Raw genomic sequence first — 15,788 nt, forward strand, 5'->3', positions numbered from 1 at the left:
TCCTAGCACCAATAAACCAATAATACAACTTAGTTTGCAATTTGAGAACCTTTGAAACACCTAAAACGTTTGCCATGTCTTGTCTTTCCAGTAATTTGAGCCCAAGGGGAGATCAAAAGATCATTGCATGGTTCTCATCAAAAAAGTTGCCATGTAGCACAAAAGTGATATTTAGTCTAAAGGTCGACACAAAAACAGACAGAACCAACTGCGTATTAAGTCTGGAGAAGCAAAGGCTGTGTGTTTGTGTGAGGTGTGCCAAACAACAACAGGACAATGAATGATTTTTGGTTCTGGAAAGAGGATGTTTAATGTAAAGCAGAGAGTGTTTGGCTCTGATCAACTTCACTTTTAACTACCAGGGTGCTGAATAGCTAAGCATAGTAGCAGCAGGTAAAGTATTGGATGTGTCAACGGTTTTAAGTAAATGTAGTTCTAATCTTTTAGTTACCATGACATCCCCAGCTGATTTTGACAACAGAAGTAATCCACTCATACAATCACATCCAAGCAAACTATTCCACAAATGTATTTCCAATGGAAAGTTGGAATGACACAGGGAATAAATGTTGGACACACTTAAAGAAATGTATAAAATCATTTGTGAAAAAAGCCTTCCCTTATTTAAATGTTACTTTTAGCGTGTTGTTTCTGGGGTGACGTGCAGACCAGTTATTCCTCAAAACAGCATATGTGCCAGGATTTTCAAAGAGTTCAGCTTGGGCTTTATCTGACCACATAATATCAGTGTTTCATTGACTTTTCCAAATCTTATTTGGTAAACTTTAAACAAGCTTCAGCATGCCTTTTTTTCAGCAGTGGAGCCTTGCGAAGTGTGTGCTTAGAGGATATTGTTTATGGTACCTTTTGTTTTCACTGGAAAAAATGTGCTACCTGCTATTTCTTTTTGAAGTTCCCTGCTAGGTCTCGTTGGCCCCTGGATAGCTGTTTTAATTCATCTTTTGACTCTGCTGTCAGACATGTTATGAGGGATGGCTGGCATGCTGGTTTTATTATAAAATGATGTTCTTTCCACTTTCAGATTTTGGCTTCAATGGGAAAATAAAAGAAGTCTAGAAATTGCCATTATTATGTTTGGTAACAGTTTTCATGAAGCTCTCTATACTTTACTAGTTGTAGCACTTTGTGCAATACTTTGTTAATGAGAAGTCCTTTCATGGCCCATCTGTTAGTATATTGGACACAGAGGTAACAATAACTTCTAAATCCTGACTGATTTGGTTTCCTGCCTTTCTGGGCTTTTTACACATCCTTTTCACTATTTGTTCAACATTTTTGGACTATAGATTTGTTTTGTATGTCTGCATTGCTTTAGTTGTTGTCAGCCTCTGGTTTGAATTTCATGTTAATAGAAGAAATATATTTACAGAGAAAATATTGATGTGTTCAGAACTTCTTTTACCTGCTGTATTTCCAATGGGTCTAATCTTAAATCAAATGATGTGAAACAATGTGTAGGAAAACAATTGTGTAGAAATTATACAATTGTTTAAAGATGTTTTTTTTAATCTCATGCAGTATTCTCATTTTAGCTGGCAACGCTTCATTTTAGCAATGTATTGCAAAACATGTTTTAACACTTACATTATTGGACATGGTCACACATCCAGTACAAATGGAGATAAACACCAAAGCTTTAAATTTAAAACATTTAAATAACTAAATAAATACAAGTATAGCTAAACAACAACACCTTTGTCTATTAGTAACATATTAACTCACACTCTCTGTAGGTGTTTTAAGAGGCGCAAAACCCCTAAAGAGGTATTTGTCGTCCTGATCAGTTCATGGGAGCCATTTATCTAAAGGGCCACCAAACGTTTCTCTATCGTCAGTGGCTGAGCTTTTCACTTGCTGCATTGAATCTACGACTATCAGACAAATGTTGTGCAGTTTCTTCCCTTTGCCTGCCTTCTGCTAATGCACCAGTTTACCGGTCCGCTTCAATAATTTCTTTGTTCTTATGTCAGAGCAAACAAACTTCTTCTCCATGTGGAAAAGGCTTTTGTAAGGACAGAAATTATGAACATCTTCCACATTAGTTCAGTGGATGCAAATACAGGATGGAGGGTTACAGTCCTTACAAGCTCCACTCAGCATGCCTTTCTTTGGGCTGACCAGTTGGACCTCGTGTCTGTCCATGAATTTAAAACATGCAGGGGGTAGTGCTTGGACATTCCTGGACACATCCCTTCACAGCTGTCTTAGACCTGCTACTTCATCTCTTCTGGAAGCTAGGACTGTGAATTGTCTGGGAGAGCTTTCCAAATGAGCCTACTGTGTCCACAGTGTCTTCTGCTTGTTCTGGAATGATCTGATCGGGAATATCCAGTCCAGTGGGGACGGTCTGTTGCAGGGTGTTTAGCCTTGGCAGAAACCGAGCCAGGGCTGGAGCACCACGGTCTAAGCCATGGAGTCTTTGCTGATTGTTTCCAAAACTGAGGAGGGCTCCGTGCCCATCAGACGTGTAAACGTTGTACCCGTCTGCTAAGATCTGCTCTCTGAAGGTGCAATCTTCCTGGATGTGGGCTTCCTGAAAAATATCAGAGGCGTTCTCATGTTAGCTTGTTTATACATTTTGAGTTTATTTAGAAAATTCTGTTGTGTGGCGTTTGACAAAATAACTATTTGGGAGTGCTTTTGTTTGAAATTGTGGGACTTCGCATAATCCCTCTTGATCTTTGTCAATATTTTATTTGTGTTATTTTCTTGTTGCTAATTTGTATTATTAGCAACAAGAGTTTGCTACTGCGGAGTGAGAAACAGGGTGTATCCTGAACAGATTAACATATTTTTGGCCTTATTATATTGTACAGAGTTATACACTGCTCAAAAAGAATTAAATGTATACTTTTAAAACACATCAGATCTCAGTTGTACTGCCATGGAAAGGGGTAATGTATTGGGAACATTTGATGAAGATGGAAATTATCAATCCCCTGGAGCTTTTTTTTTTTTTTTTTAACAATGTTTTTTATTAATTTCCAATAAGAGTATACAAACACATGTTGACACGGGTTACATTGTTTGCATAATGAAAAGCAGGTCAACCTGGTTGCATACAAATATATAAAACAAAAAAATAATTGATTTAAATTAATTCAAATTAAGATTTTACAAAATACGTACGTAAATCAATAAAAATAATTACAATTGCAAATAATAATGTAGAAATAAAATGTATAAGTAAAACAAATAAATCAAACTACTACACTCAATAGCCTTACAAATAAACGCAATCTACTGTTGCTTAAGAAAGTCCATTAAGGGTGTCCATATTTCTTCAAATTCTTGTCCTCTGACTATATAGGTTAACTTTTCTAATGTGACACACATCGACAATTCTTTGATCCAGGATTTTGTAGAGGGCATTTCAGACTCTCTCCAAGCCTCCTTTGGCCTCCTCCTGGCCTGTAGGAGGCCAAAGTTGATCAGGGTCTTACACCTAGAGTTCACATGAAAGTGATCCGGGTACACTCCTAAAATACAGAGTTTTGCTATGCAAGGTACCTGAGTACCTGTGATTGTACTCAGAGTGCAGACTGCCCTTTTCCAAAAATCCATCAATTTAGGACATTCCCATACACAATGGATCAAAGTGCCTTTCTCAGTCAAGCATTTCACGCACAAGTCTGGAACGTCAGGTGACCATTTATTGAGTTTCTCAGGGGCTATATGCGTTCTCATTAGCCACTTGTGTTGTAGTAACTTCATTTGAGTATTAATAGTTTGTGATTGAGCTTTTAAACAAGCCGACATCCACTCAGCTTCACCAATTTCTTCCTTAATATCTAAGCACTATGCTCTCCTATCATGGTTAGACTCCTCATCATGCGAAACAAGTGCTGTATATAGTGTAGATATTTGTCGTTTCCCATTGATGTGTTTCAGCACAATGTCTTCCAAGCAGGACAGAGGTGGTTCATGCGTAGCCTGGTGCTGCATCGATGAGATAAAATGCTTCAGTTGCAAGTATTTAAAGAAATGTTTTTTTGGAATTAAATATTTCAAACAGAGGTCATTAAATGTTATTAAAGTGCCCTGTACATATAAGTCTCCAATTTTTTTTTTTCCCCTGTCAGCCCACATCTGAAACCCGCCATCTGCCCTGGCAGGAGTAAACCATGCATTATTCCAAATAGGTGAAAACTGGGAGATGGGGGGAGTATCACCAATATGTCTATGAGCCTTAAACCATATATCTACAGAGTTTCTGAGGAAGAGGTTTGTTGTTTTGCCGGATTTGGCAAGTTTTGTTTTCCGGGGCGCATCCACAGAGGACGCGGATGTGCCCACGGAGCGGTTAGCGGTTAATTCAATTCAATTCAATTTATTTATATAGCGCCAAATCATGAAACATGTCATCTCAAGGCACTTTACAAAGTCAAGTTCAATCATATTATACAGATTGGGTCAGATTATACAGATTGGTCAAAAATGTCCTATATAAGGAAACCAGTTGATTGCATCAAAGTCCCGACAAGCAGCAGTCACTCCTGGGGAACCGTAGAGCCACAGGGAGAGTCATCTGCATTGTACATGGCTTTGCTGCAATCCCTCATACTGAGCAAGCATGAAGCGACAGTGGGAAGAAAAACCACCCATTAACGGGAAGGAAAAACCTCCGGCAGAACCGGGCTCAGTATGAACGGTCATCTGCCTCGACCGACTGGGGTTACAGAAGACAGAACAGAGACACAACAAGACAGACAAACAAGCACAGAAGCACACATTGATCTAGTAATCTGTTCTACATTAGATGGTAGTAGCGGGTGAGCCGTCTTCTCTGGATGATGTCACAGTTAACAGAACGCCAGACCAGGTGTACCTACTATGAAGAAAAAGAGAGAGAGCAAAAAGTTAAAAGCTGAAATGACGACAGTCATTTCAATGTAATACAATCCAAAACTGGAGAACAGTAGACTGAAGAACAGTAGAAATCAGTAGAGTGAGAAAATTAGACCCTGATGTCCTCCAGCAGCCTAGGCCTATCACAGCACAACTATAGAGATAGCTCAGGGTATGAGCCACTCTAACTATAAGCTTTGTCAAAAGGAAAGTTTTAACATTAGTCTTAAAAATAGATAGGGTGTCTGCCTCACGGACCAAAACTGGGAGTTGGTTCCACAGGAGAGGAGCCTGATAGCTAAAGGATCTGCCTCCCATTCTACTTTTAGAGACTCTAGGAACCACCAGCAGACCTGCAGTCTGAGAGCGAAGTGCTCTGTTAGGAACATACGGGGTAATCAGAGCTCTGATATATGATGGACCTTGATTATTAAGGGCTTTATACGTTAGAAGGAGAATTTTAAATTCTATTCTTGATTTAACAGGAAGCCAATGAAGGGAAGCTAAAATTGGAGAAATATGATCCCTCTTGTTGATTTTCATCAGAACTCTTGCTGCAGCATTTTGGATCAGCTGAAGACTTCAAACTGCATTTTGTGGACTTCCTGATAGTAAAGAATTACAATAGTCCAGCCTTGAAGTAACAAATGCATGGACTAGTTTTTCAGCATCACTCCTGGACAGAATGTTTCTAATTTTGGCGATATTCCGGAGGTGAAAAAAGGAAACTCTGGAAACCTGTTTAATATGGGATTTAAATGACATGTCTTGGTCCAAAACAACATTAAGATTTTTAACTTTATTACCAGAGGCCAAGTTAATGCCATCCAGATTAAGGGATTGATTAAGAACTTTATTTTTTGAAGACTCTGGCCCAAAGATTACAACTTCTGTCTTGTCAGAATTTAAATGCAGGAAATTTAAAGTCATCCAGCTTTTGATGTCATCAAGACATGACTGCAGTCGAAGTAATTGATTGGATTCATCAGGATTTATGGATAAATATAGCTGAGTGTCATCAGCATAACAGTGGAAATTAATCCCATGCTGTCTGATAATTTTGCCAATCGGAAGCATATATATAGTAAATAGAATTGGTCCAAGGACTGAACCCTGTGGTACTCCACAAGTGACCCTAGAGTTTGAGGAAGATTTATTATTAACATGAACAAACTGGAATCTGTCCGACAGATAAGATTTAAACCAGCCTAATGCTTTTCCCTTAATCCCTACAGTATGCTCAAGTCTTTGTAGGAGAATATTGTGATCAACTGTATTAAATGCAGCACTGAGATCTAACAGGACAAGTATAGACACAAGTCCATTATCTGAGGCCATGAGAATATCATTAGTGACCTTCACCAGAGCTGTTAGCGCTAAACATATTAGGAGGCCTTTAGTCTTCAACGCGGTCGGCCCGGGATCGACTCCGACCCGCGGCACTTTGCCGCCTGTCTTCCCCCCTCTTCCTGTCAGCTCACTGTCAATAAAACGCGTGCCACTAGAGCCGCAAACACATTAAAAAAAAAAATAATAATAATTTTTTCCTGCGTAGCTCTCATCAGCGTCATGGGTTGGCTTCGGTGTGAGTAGTTGAAATAGCACGTCGATAAAGATGACAGACAAGTGGCTTATTAAATCATATGCAAGGATTTTTGATAAGACCCAACCTTCAATAAAGGCAATTCCTATGGAGGTGTCCCAGATGTATGTGTGTGAAGCTAGGCGGAGCGACATACATCTGCCGGAAGTCAGGTTACTTGAAAGTGCCAGTTGGTGGGAAATTGCTGAAGTTTTTCCATTTGTAAGGACAAAGAAATGGGGGAGTGATCGCTAATAACTATACAGTCGTACCAACAATTCTTAATACTGGACACCAATTCTTGTGACACCAGAAAATAATCAATATGAGACCTGGATTTATGTATTCCTGAGTATCAGGAGTATTCTAATTTATCTGGATTAAGTCTTCTCCAGATTTCAGATAAATTTAAGTCTGTGATATATTGCAAAATCGTTTTTCTAGATTGTTTTTTATGAGGATCAAGTTTTGTAGAGCGATCTACCAACGGGTTCAAAGTACAATTGAAATCTCCTTCAACAATATTTAGACCATGTAATGAAGACAAGGTTAAGAAGAAATCGTCAAAAAATTTGGAGTTGTCTTCATTAGGGCCATATATGCTGACTAAGTTCTATGCACGAGACAGTATCCTACCCTGGGCAATTACAAATCTTCCCTGAGGGTCCCGAATAGTATTAATAAGTTCAAAAGGAATTGTTTTATGGATGAGAATAAGTACCCCTTGAGCGTAATTATTATATGTGGCATGTATAATTTGTCCTGGCCACCTACGCTGTATTTGTTTAATTTCAGTGGCCATGATATGAATTTCCTGAAGAAAGATTCTTTTCGAGTGTAAGTTTTTAAGTCTATTCATTACTTGTTTCAGTTTAGTAAACTTATTGAGTCCATTGACGTCCAGCTCGTCAACCTCAAGTCAGACAGTTTTGGACCTTCCATATTGGTTCATATACAATAAGATAAATGTCCATGTTGAAAATAAAAAAAACCACACACTTAAACTTTGAAATCCCCCACCCCCCACCCCCTTCCCTTACTTAGACTAAACATGTGAGGGCAAGTACCAATCCACACTGTTATGCAATAACGCCATGATAAATAATTGATCTCGGATTGGATTCTGAACAGTGGAAGAGTTTAACAGGAATTCTGTCCTACTGCAACATGAGACCCTCAAGGCTTGGACGGCCTTTCTTCTCACCAGGGGTCAGCTGTGACCCCTCCTTACAGATACAAGTCACAACACAGACACAGACTTTCTCTTCTTCAGCTCTCTTCTCCACACACTCTTCCATCAACAGAGGACCAGCTCTCAAGGAGAGAGAGAGAGAGGGGGGTGCATGTGACTGGAAGCCTGCAGGAGCCATGCAGGGGGCTGGAACAGGCCCCGAGCTGAGTGAGAATGAACCTTTCTGAAACTCAGTTCCTCCCTGGCATAGGGAGAAACTGCCAGCCGATTCAAAGATAAGTCTCTCACTTCTGCTAAAAACAGATGCCGAAGTGAAGGAATCCGTCTATGCCAGCTTTGTTTTGCTTTCTTAGCGGACCCCTGACGGAGTTGGTTTCCAGGCAAACGCAGAGCTGAAACGCCGACAGCGGAGCCTTCCCCATGCCGAGGAGAAATCTGCTTAAATCGTGACTGCAACCGGTTCAGAGAACGTGCTCACACCAGGCCTCCGACCCGACCACATGGCAGCAGAGCCAAGCGCTAGCCTGCTAACCCTAGCCAACTACTTCCTCCTTCAACGCTTCTTCCTGGAACGGCCAAAGTGGACAAAACTCACACATAAGGCATCAACAAGTTGGGCAGCCAGCTGAGGATGAAGTTAAAAGGTTTATTGGGAAATGTTTGTAAACCATGGTGTTTAGAACAAAAGTAGCTCGCCCTAGCCAAACTGCTATTAGCCTTGCTAACATCCGGTTTTGGACATTTCAAAAGGAGTTTGTTTTAAAGCATAAAGCGTAACTATTCTGCTCGGTGTTATGAGTCTTATCCCCGCATCACTACCGAATATTAATGTTGGTAAAGGCAATTTTGAAAACTTGATGTTGTAACCTCTTAGCCACCGAGCTGCTACAGCGAACCCAGATGCCCAGAGGGAGAATCGCATTAAGAAACTCGGTCGTAAGGGTTTAAATGATTTTATAGGACCTCAGAATATTATTTCGACAAATAATGTTTTGTTTAACTTGGGCTTTGCATTGTGAATGGATTGAAATACATGGCAAATGTTTTAACTCCATTCCAAGGATTCACTGAGTTATTCTGATCATGATCAACCACTCTTGTTTGTCTTTTGTTTGTTTTTGCATGTAAATAGTTCCTTAGCTTAGTTTTTTTATCTTCACTTTGCTTAGTAGTTAAGTTTCGCTAGCCTAGTAGAGAGAATTTACTCATCGAAATATGGTGTTAATTCGGATAAACAGCATTACATAGTGATGTTCTCTGGATGTTCATTTTATTTCTGTTATTAAATTCTTGAACTTGAAAAGAAGTTGTCACTCCTTTATTCTACGTGTGTGTAGGTTTTGCTGCTAAAAGATTGCTAGTGCTCGAATTCATCCCTTTCAACCGTTGTCTTGATATCAGCTTGAGAGCTGATCATTACCAGACAATACTTAACAGAGAGTTATTTATGAAACATTAAATAACTTTAAACAGTGTATAATTGCACAACAACACTAATGAGGAGTGGTTTAGCTGTAGGCACTTCTCTCAGGCAGCCCATGTGCCCCCCCCCCCCCCCCCCCACAACCCCCCATCCAGATTTGAACATTTAAACTTATATATCCTAGAAATAAACATAGCATCATTAACACTTCTGTATTTAACTGTCACACAAACCACAAACAGTAGTAGTAGCTCTGTGCATGTCTCTGCTAAATTATAAAGTATAAAATATATAATCCAACTTCTCAGAACCTATGTCAAACTCTTGCGTACCTATGTTGTCCATATGAGACTTTCTATGGGTACCTTTACTCCCCGGCACTCAGAGATTCAGGATTTTAGGATAAAATCCTCAGCTTCTTCTGGTGTGGAGAAAATAACTATCTTGCCGTTGTGCAGGGCCCTCATCTTGCAGGGACGTAGGGTGAATCCCTGGAAGGTTCCAGCTTCAATGAAGTTTTTCCTCACTGCATTGAACGGGCTCCGTGCCCTCATGGTTTCCGCTGATACATCTTGAGTGAAGAAGATTTTGTGCCCATCATGAGTGAGTGAGCGTTGTTTGGATGTGTTGAAGACAAACTCACGGTCTTGAAATCATAGGAAGCGAATGATTACGACTCTACTCTGATCCGGTCTTGGTCTTGCCAAAGTGCGATGCGTTCTTTCCAAGGTAAACGACTTAGCAGCATCGACCCCCAGCCAAATCGGCAACATACGCTCGATGTAATCAGTCATAGGCTGGGTTTTTTTTAGCATTTTCAGGGAGCCCTACCAGCCTTAGGTTCTTTCTCCGTGCACGGTTCTCTAGGTCTTCCGTCTTAGACTCCAAAAAAGTAACGCGTTTAGCGGCTTTGGTCAGCTGTGTTTGCACACTCTGCAGGCTATCTTCCGCGTCTCCGATGCGTCCTTCGGCCTCCTTGAGCCGGTTAGCGTTAGCAACGATGTCCTTGGAGGTCCGCAAAACGCTTCTGCACAGCATCGACAGAACCATTTATCTCCGCTATTCGTCTCTCCACACTATCGAGTTTTTCCCCAAGGCCACCCAGGTTGCTTATCTTGGTATTCACCGCAGTGATGGCCGTACGGAGTGACTGCAGTTCATCAAGTACCGCAGCTAGGTCGCTCTTTGGGTTAGCTGCATCGTTAGCATCATTGGCTGCCGCATTAGTTCTTGGTCTCTGAGAGCCGCGAGGTCTGGAGCTGCTTTCACAGTCTTTAATCGTCATTTGTTTAGACATCTTTTAGAGTCAGTCAGAAGTGTTGGTAGTTGGTAAACTAGGACTTTTTTAGTGAAGTTGTGAGGAGCTCTCTCCCTAAGCTGCCATCTTGGTCCGCGGCTCCACAGCGCCTCAGAAGAGAACAAGGCACCAGTGCCAAGCCTACTGAAAAAGCAGCCAAACGACGAGGAGGGAAATAATGTCTGTGGCCTCCACCTGTCTTTTTGGACTCATCTCATTGTTGCCGCTTTAGTGTCCCTGTTTTTAATGTCATTAACACCAGAATGGCCGACACTCATTAACACCCCTCTCATATTAAACTGACCTGATCAATAGTCTAGAATACCTGTGCATATTATTAGCCATCCATGTGATGGCAATATATGTACTACAGCTTAAATCAAGAGCAACCAGACTGTTCCTCAGTTATTGTGAATGAGTTTTGACACCTACTATTCCAGACTTGATATGATATTATACAGTGGCGCAGTGTGGTTAGGGAGTTTGTCCTGCTATTGATGGGTTGCCGGTTCGATCCCCTGCGCTGACTGTCTTACTTGTTGTGTCATTGGGCAAGACACTTCACCCAATTTGCCTGCTAGCGGTAGTCAGAGGGCCCGGTGCTGTCGATGTATGGCAGCCTCACTTCTGTCAGTCTGCCCCAGGGCAGCTGTGGCTACAAACATAGCTCACCATCGTCAGGGTGTGAATGGGTAAATGACTGACTGTAGTGTGAAGCGCTTTGGGGTCATCAGACTAATTAAAGTGCCATACAAGTACAAGGCATTTACTCTGAATAAAAAGTGTCCCTTTAGTTTGTGTGAGCTGTGTAATAACATGAAATATCTGTTTCCAGGTACAGTTATGTGTAAAGGACAGCTATAGATATATAGCTGCCTGTATATAATGGAAAGAAAACAACAGCAAAACAAAAAAAAAGTCATGCATATCGTTCTCCAAGTTCTTCGATGGTTGTTGACTTTGGCAAAAGGCAGCAAGCAAGAGGCCAAGGTTGTTGTTGCTGCTGCTGCTGGGCCTTTTCATTAAGCTTTTTACTTTGCAAACACATCCTACCCTGCGCCATACTGGACAAAGGTTGATGAACCTGTGGACTGTTTGAATGGCTGAGTAGCCTGTAGTGTTTTCCAAATATGGAAGCTGATTGACAACATGAGGGGGGACAGCTCGGGTCAGCAGATATCCTTCTGGAAGTTTATTTGTGAATGTTCTAACCAACACTGTATCAGCATATTTACGCTTTTTGGACAAATATGGAAACAAACTCTTAAAAAATGGCTCCAAGACAATTCTCTCCTTTGCCAGTTTATATCCCATTTCATGCCTATGCATTATCAACATTCTTCTTCCACTTCTTACATGTATACAAACTAAATAAATGCTTTTCTTTACAAGTGTTTTATTTACTGTGAATATAAATGCTGTTCAAGTGTTCTTATGTGTAGTTCTTATCCTTTTTTGGACCAGCTGATTTCAGGTCTTGATGACCTCCTACTGATAGATATTTTAATAGGAATCATATAACCGCATTTTCTTAGAATATGGGTAGCTTAAAAAATGTGTTTAAATTATTGACAGTCAAAGCAACGTCTTTTGGTAAACAGCATCAGAACTGCAGGAGTGTGAAATCAATGACTCCTGCAAAGCTTTAAGATTTCCTGAAAATGTTAGAATGATCACAAATCTCTGTAGTTTAGTTTTAGTTTAAATAACAATAAATTCCTATTTCAGAAATGCTTTAGAAGGGTTTATAAGAAGCTGCAAAATCTCTGATTTCTAAAGCATTTACTCAGAGAAAACTGTAACTTGTCATGATGCATTTAATTTACCCCAGAAGCCAGAACGTGTACCTGTGAATTACATAACACTTAGCTTAATGAATGCAACATGGCTTGCTAAGAGTTGTTCCTGTGATATATTCTGTTTGTGCTCAGATGCTGGAAGTTCTGATGTCTAAGCAAGAAAAGTCAGCAGGGATGTCCCCTGAATTCAGAATGTTGGAAGTTGCTTATGTACCTAACTGACTAAAATTCAACATTGTTGCCTATGTGTAAAAGAGTAATAATTGCATTATGAAAAAATGTTGCCACTCATATCTGTTGCAGACATGTATATATACATCTCTCTCATCTATCTATCTATCTATCTATCTATCTATCTATCTATCTATCTATCTCTCTCTCTCTCTCTCTCTCTCTCTCTCTCTCTCTCTCTCTCTCTCTATATATATATATATATATATATATATATATATATATATATATATATATGAAAACCTATTTGTGAACATGTTCTTTTATTGTTTGAATACATAAAATACAAAGAAACATGTAGACGCCATCTGGTATTGCTAATTATAGTTAGCCTGGCCATTTTCTGAAGAGAGAATCAACAAGGAGCAAATCCTAGCAGATTTTCCGAGCAGCAACTGGATTATAGTTAAGTTTAGTTTGATATCATTTGAAAAAAAAAAACAACTTCTGAGGCAAACAGAAATCATGTGGGCCTTGGATTTTGAAGATTTTTCATTTTGTTCCATTTACAAATGTAACACCATGAGTCCCTTTCACAGGCAGGACAGTCACCACCCTTTAGCTGGCCCCATGATTTTGAATCTGGAGTTTGCAAAAGCCTCAAAGACAAACAAAAATAATTTTCAAACAATGCTTACATGAGAACCAGCAAATGCTGCTGAGAACAGCACTCATTCTTCTATTCTAAATCTGTGGCTACTTTAAAGCGATTTATGTGGTCATGATTTCATCAGACAGACACATTCTAGCCTTTACACTTTAAAATACAACATCAACAGCACAGTTAGACATGAATCACCACAGAGCACCTGCAGGGTATAGATATGTCACAGACACAGCCAACAACCAGTTTATATATTTAATAAAAGCTCAAGATACCCTAATCAACTGGACCAAGATGGTTTCAGTGTCAGGTGGGCCTAAGTTGGGTCATGGCTGTGACCAGATATGGCTTAAATGTTACAATATATGGTGGTCATTGGTGGCACAATTTGTAAAGAAAAAAGGCCAATTTGATGGGTACATGGCCAATCTGCCACAATTCCCCTGAGTCAATGCAGTAACTCAAGGCCACAGGAAACCTTGCAGATAGGGGCCATAGTTAAGTCCAGGACACTTTGCTACATGTGTCACAGCTGACATCTGACTGACACAGAAGAGCTGAAGTAATTGCTACCACAAAAGGCTAACTATGAACACATTCTGACATCTCATATACTTTTCTCAGTTATGATCAGCTTTTTGGTTCATTCTGCTCACATGACAAGTTTAATTTTTATGTGTCACTGTATATAAAGCTTAATTGATAGTGATTGATCTAATTTATAATAGACAGAGAGATTCTTCTTACAGATGAGTACAGTCTGCCGCCGCTCTCTATGCAGAGAAACCGTGTAGTTGCCACTCCTCTGAACACAACACGTCCTGGACCAACAGGTCGGATCTCCAGCAAGCCTGCAGTTCAAATGTTCATGAGCATGAGAAATCCCAGAAACTGTAACTGGCAACTGCTACAGGCTTTGGGTTTGCACTTTTAAAGCCTAGACTTACTGTTAGGAGTTTGATCTGCCGAACCGTGAATCTGTCCATCCTCACTGATCAGTAGGTGCAGTCCTGACTTGGCTGCATATAGATGCCGGAGCCGGACCACCTCACCCCAGCCATGGGCGATATGGGGCCCCTGGTCCATAACTGGCATGCAAAGTGCTCTCAAAGTAAAAAGTTCACTGGCAATGCATACAATGAACACAAGCAGCAGCATGGTTTGCCTATTTCCTGCACAGTCCTGTGTCTCTGCTTTCCACAGCTGGCATTGGAGTAGTTTATCAGTTTCATCCTAACGCAACCCTTTTAAATGGAGCCCTTATCTGCTCCTGATAACCCTCTTTCCCAAAGGCAGTTCTCAGAAGCAGTCCACAACACACCCCTGCACGTCATCCAACTAAATCCAAGCTCTCGTTTGGCCCCCGACCAGCCCCAAAGTGAACCTGTCTCCAATAGGTCCCATTCAGAAAATATCACAAAAATGTAAACATTTTATAAAATACAGTCTACAAAATATTCAGAAAATATGTCACATGCTTTTTGTTTTAAACATGTACATTGTAAAAAGTATATATCAGCAAGTGACATATGTTTTTATTTTTATTCATAACACTTTAGTTTTAGTTTACTTAGTTTAGTTGCTAAAAAAAAATATATTTTTTTTCTTTTTTTTTTGGATGTTTAGGATCATGTTTATGGACTAAATAATCAAAAATGCTAGTTTGTCCTTGGAACATGTATTCCAGACACCCAACACTGTTCTTGATATCAAGATTTTTAAGATTGTAGGTGTGGACTTCTAACAGGTCTGGTTTTACAAAAAAAAAAAAAAAAAATGCTTAAATTTCAGCTGTCCACATGGCATATCCAGTATGGTGATGAAAGATCTCATTAGCAAACAGTCCTGATTAAATGTCAACCTTGTGTTTTATTTTCCTGTCTTTTAAATTTACTGCTTATACTGTACATTAAACAATTTTAATATCATATCAGTGATCTTGTGACTCATTTATGACATTCACAACTTGCATTAGCAAGATACATGTATTTAGGCCCCTCCACTGCAACACACAACAGAAGGAGGGGCAACACAGTGCCTTCTGCTCCAGGGGGCTCCAGAGGACAAGGAATACTATAAGGCATGCATACATGGTGTGACTGTTTTATTGTGGTTCAAAATTCACAATGTAAATTACAACAATTCTAAAAGAAAATATATTATCCAGACTCCACTGATGTCCGTATAATAGACTTTTCTTTTCTGAAAAGAAGGCTGTATGTAATGCAGAATGTTTCTAAAGTTAGTAAACAGAAATATTATGCTTGCGTTAGTTATGAAAAACTGTTTTATTAGAATGGTTGCACTTAATGTAAATTTATAGCTTATAATTTAGTGTTATTTATCTTCCATTGTTAATTCAGTGAAAAAGAGACTAAATCTATGTAGAACTTTTATGGTCAACATTCACCTAATCCAAATCACAATCATACACCAGTACATAGATCAGTAGACCACTTGTTGTCAAGTGCTTTGCTCAGAGGCACACTGACATGTGAGGAACCTGGAATTGAATCTACAACCTCTGGGTTGCAAGACACCGAGCCAAAGCTGGGAAATGACAATCAGTTTGAGAGAGCGGAAAAATGAACAGAAGAGGGGGAAGAAAGGTGAAAGAGGGGGGACCACATTGCCCTGGTCATGTTTCCCTTTCCTGCTATGGTTTCCTGACCGCCATCCAGTGCTGCTGAGCCGGTCTGTAGTTCCGCTCCAGCTGAGATCTCCACTGCCGCACCCATCAACTCTGCTGCCTTCTTCACGATGCGGGCGGAGGAATTAAGACCTTTTGGCT

General features: G+C 40.1%; 1 protein-coding gene across 1 annotated transcript; it reads right to left on the minus strand.

The window, feature by feature from the left end:
* Positions 1-281: 281 nt before the first annotated feature.
* On the minus strand, positions 282-14,899 carry fgf19 (fibroblast growth factor 19). Its single transcript, XM_012850654.3, has 3 exons — positions 13,945-14,899; positions 13,745-13,848; positions 282-2,554 (listed from the first exon to the last, which is right to left on the minus strand). The coding sequence occupies exons 1-3, from the start codon at positions 14,153-14,155 to the stop codon at positions 2,240-2,242; spliced, it is 630 nt and encodes a 209-aa protein (XP_012706108.2). The 5' UTR covers positions 14,156-14,899; the 3' UTR covers positions 282-2,239.
* Between the last annotated feature and the right edge of the window lie 889 nt (positions 14,900-15,788).

This window comes from Fundulus heteroclitus, chromosome 8 (assembly GCF_011125445.2).
Source record: "Fundulus heteroclitus isolate FHET01 chromosome 8, MU-UCD_Fhet_4.1, whole genome shotgun sequence".
Classification (NCBI taxonomy): domain Eukaryota; kingdom Metazoa; phylum Chordata; class Actinopteri; order Cyprinodontiformes; family Fundulidae; genus Fundulus; species Fundulus heteroclitus.

Excerpts from the sequence above, each read along its gene's own strand:
- fgf19 (XM_012850654.3), bottom strand. The coding sequence starts at position 14,155 with ATGCTGCTGCTTGTGTTCATTGTATGCATTGCCAGTGAACTTTTTACT. Across the intron at positions 13,849-13,944 it reads GGCAGATCAAACTCCTAACA|GCTTGCTGGAGATCCGACCT; the intron begins GTAAGTCTAGGC and ends TTTGAACTGCAG. Across the intron at positions 2,555-13,744 it reads GCGGCAGACTGTACTCATCT|GAAGCCCACATCCAGGAAGA; the intron begins GTAAGAAGAATC and ends GATATTTTTCAG.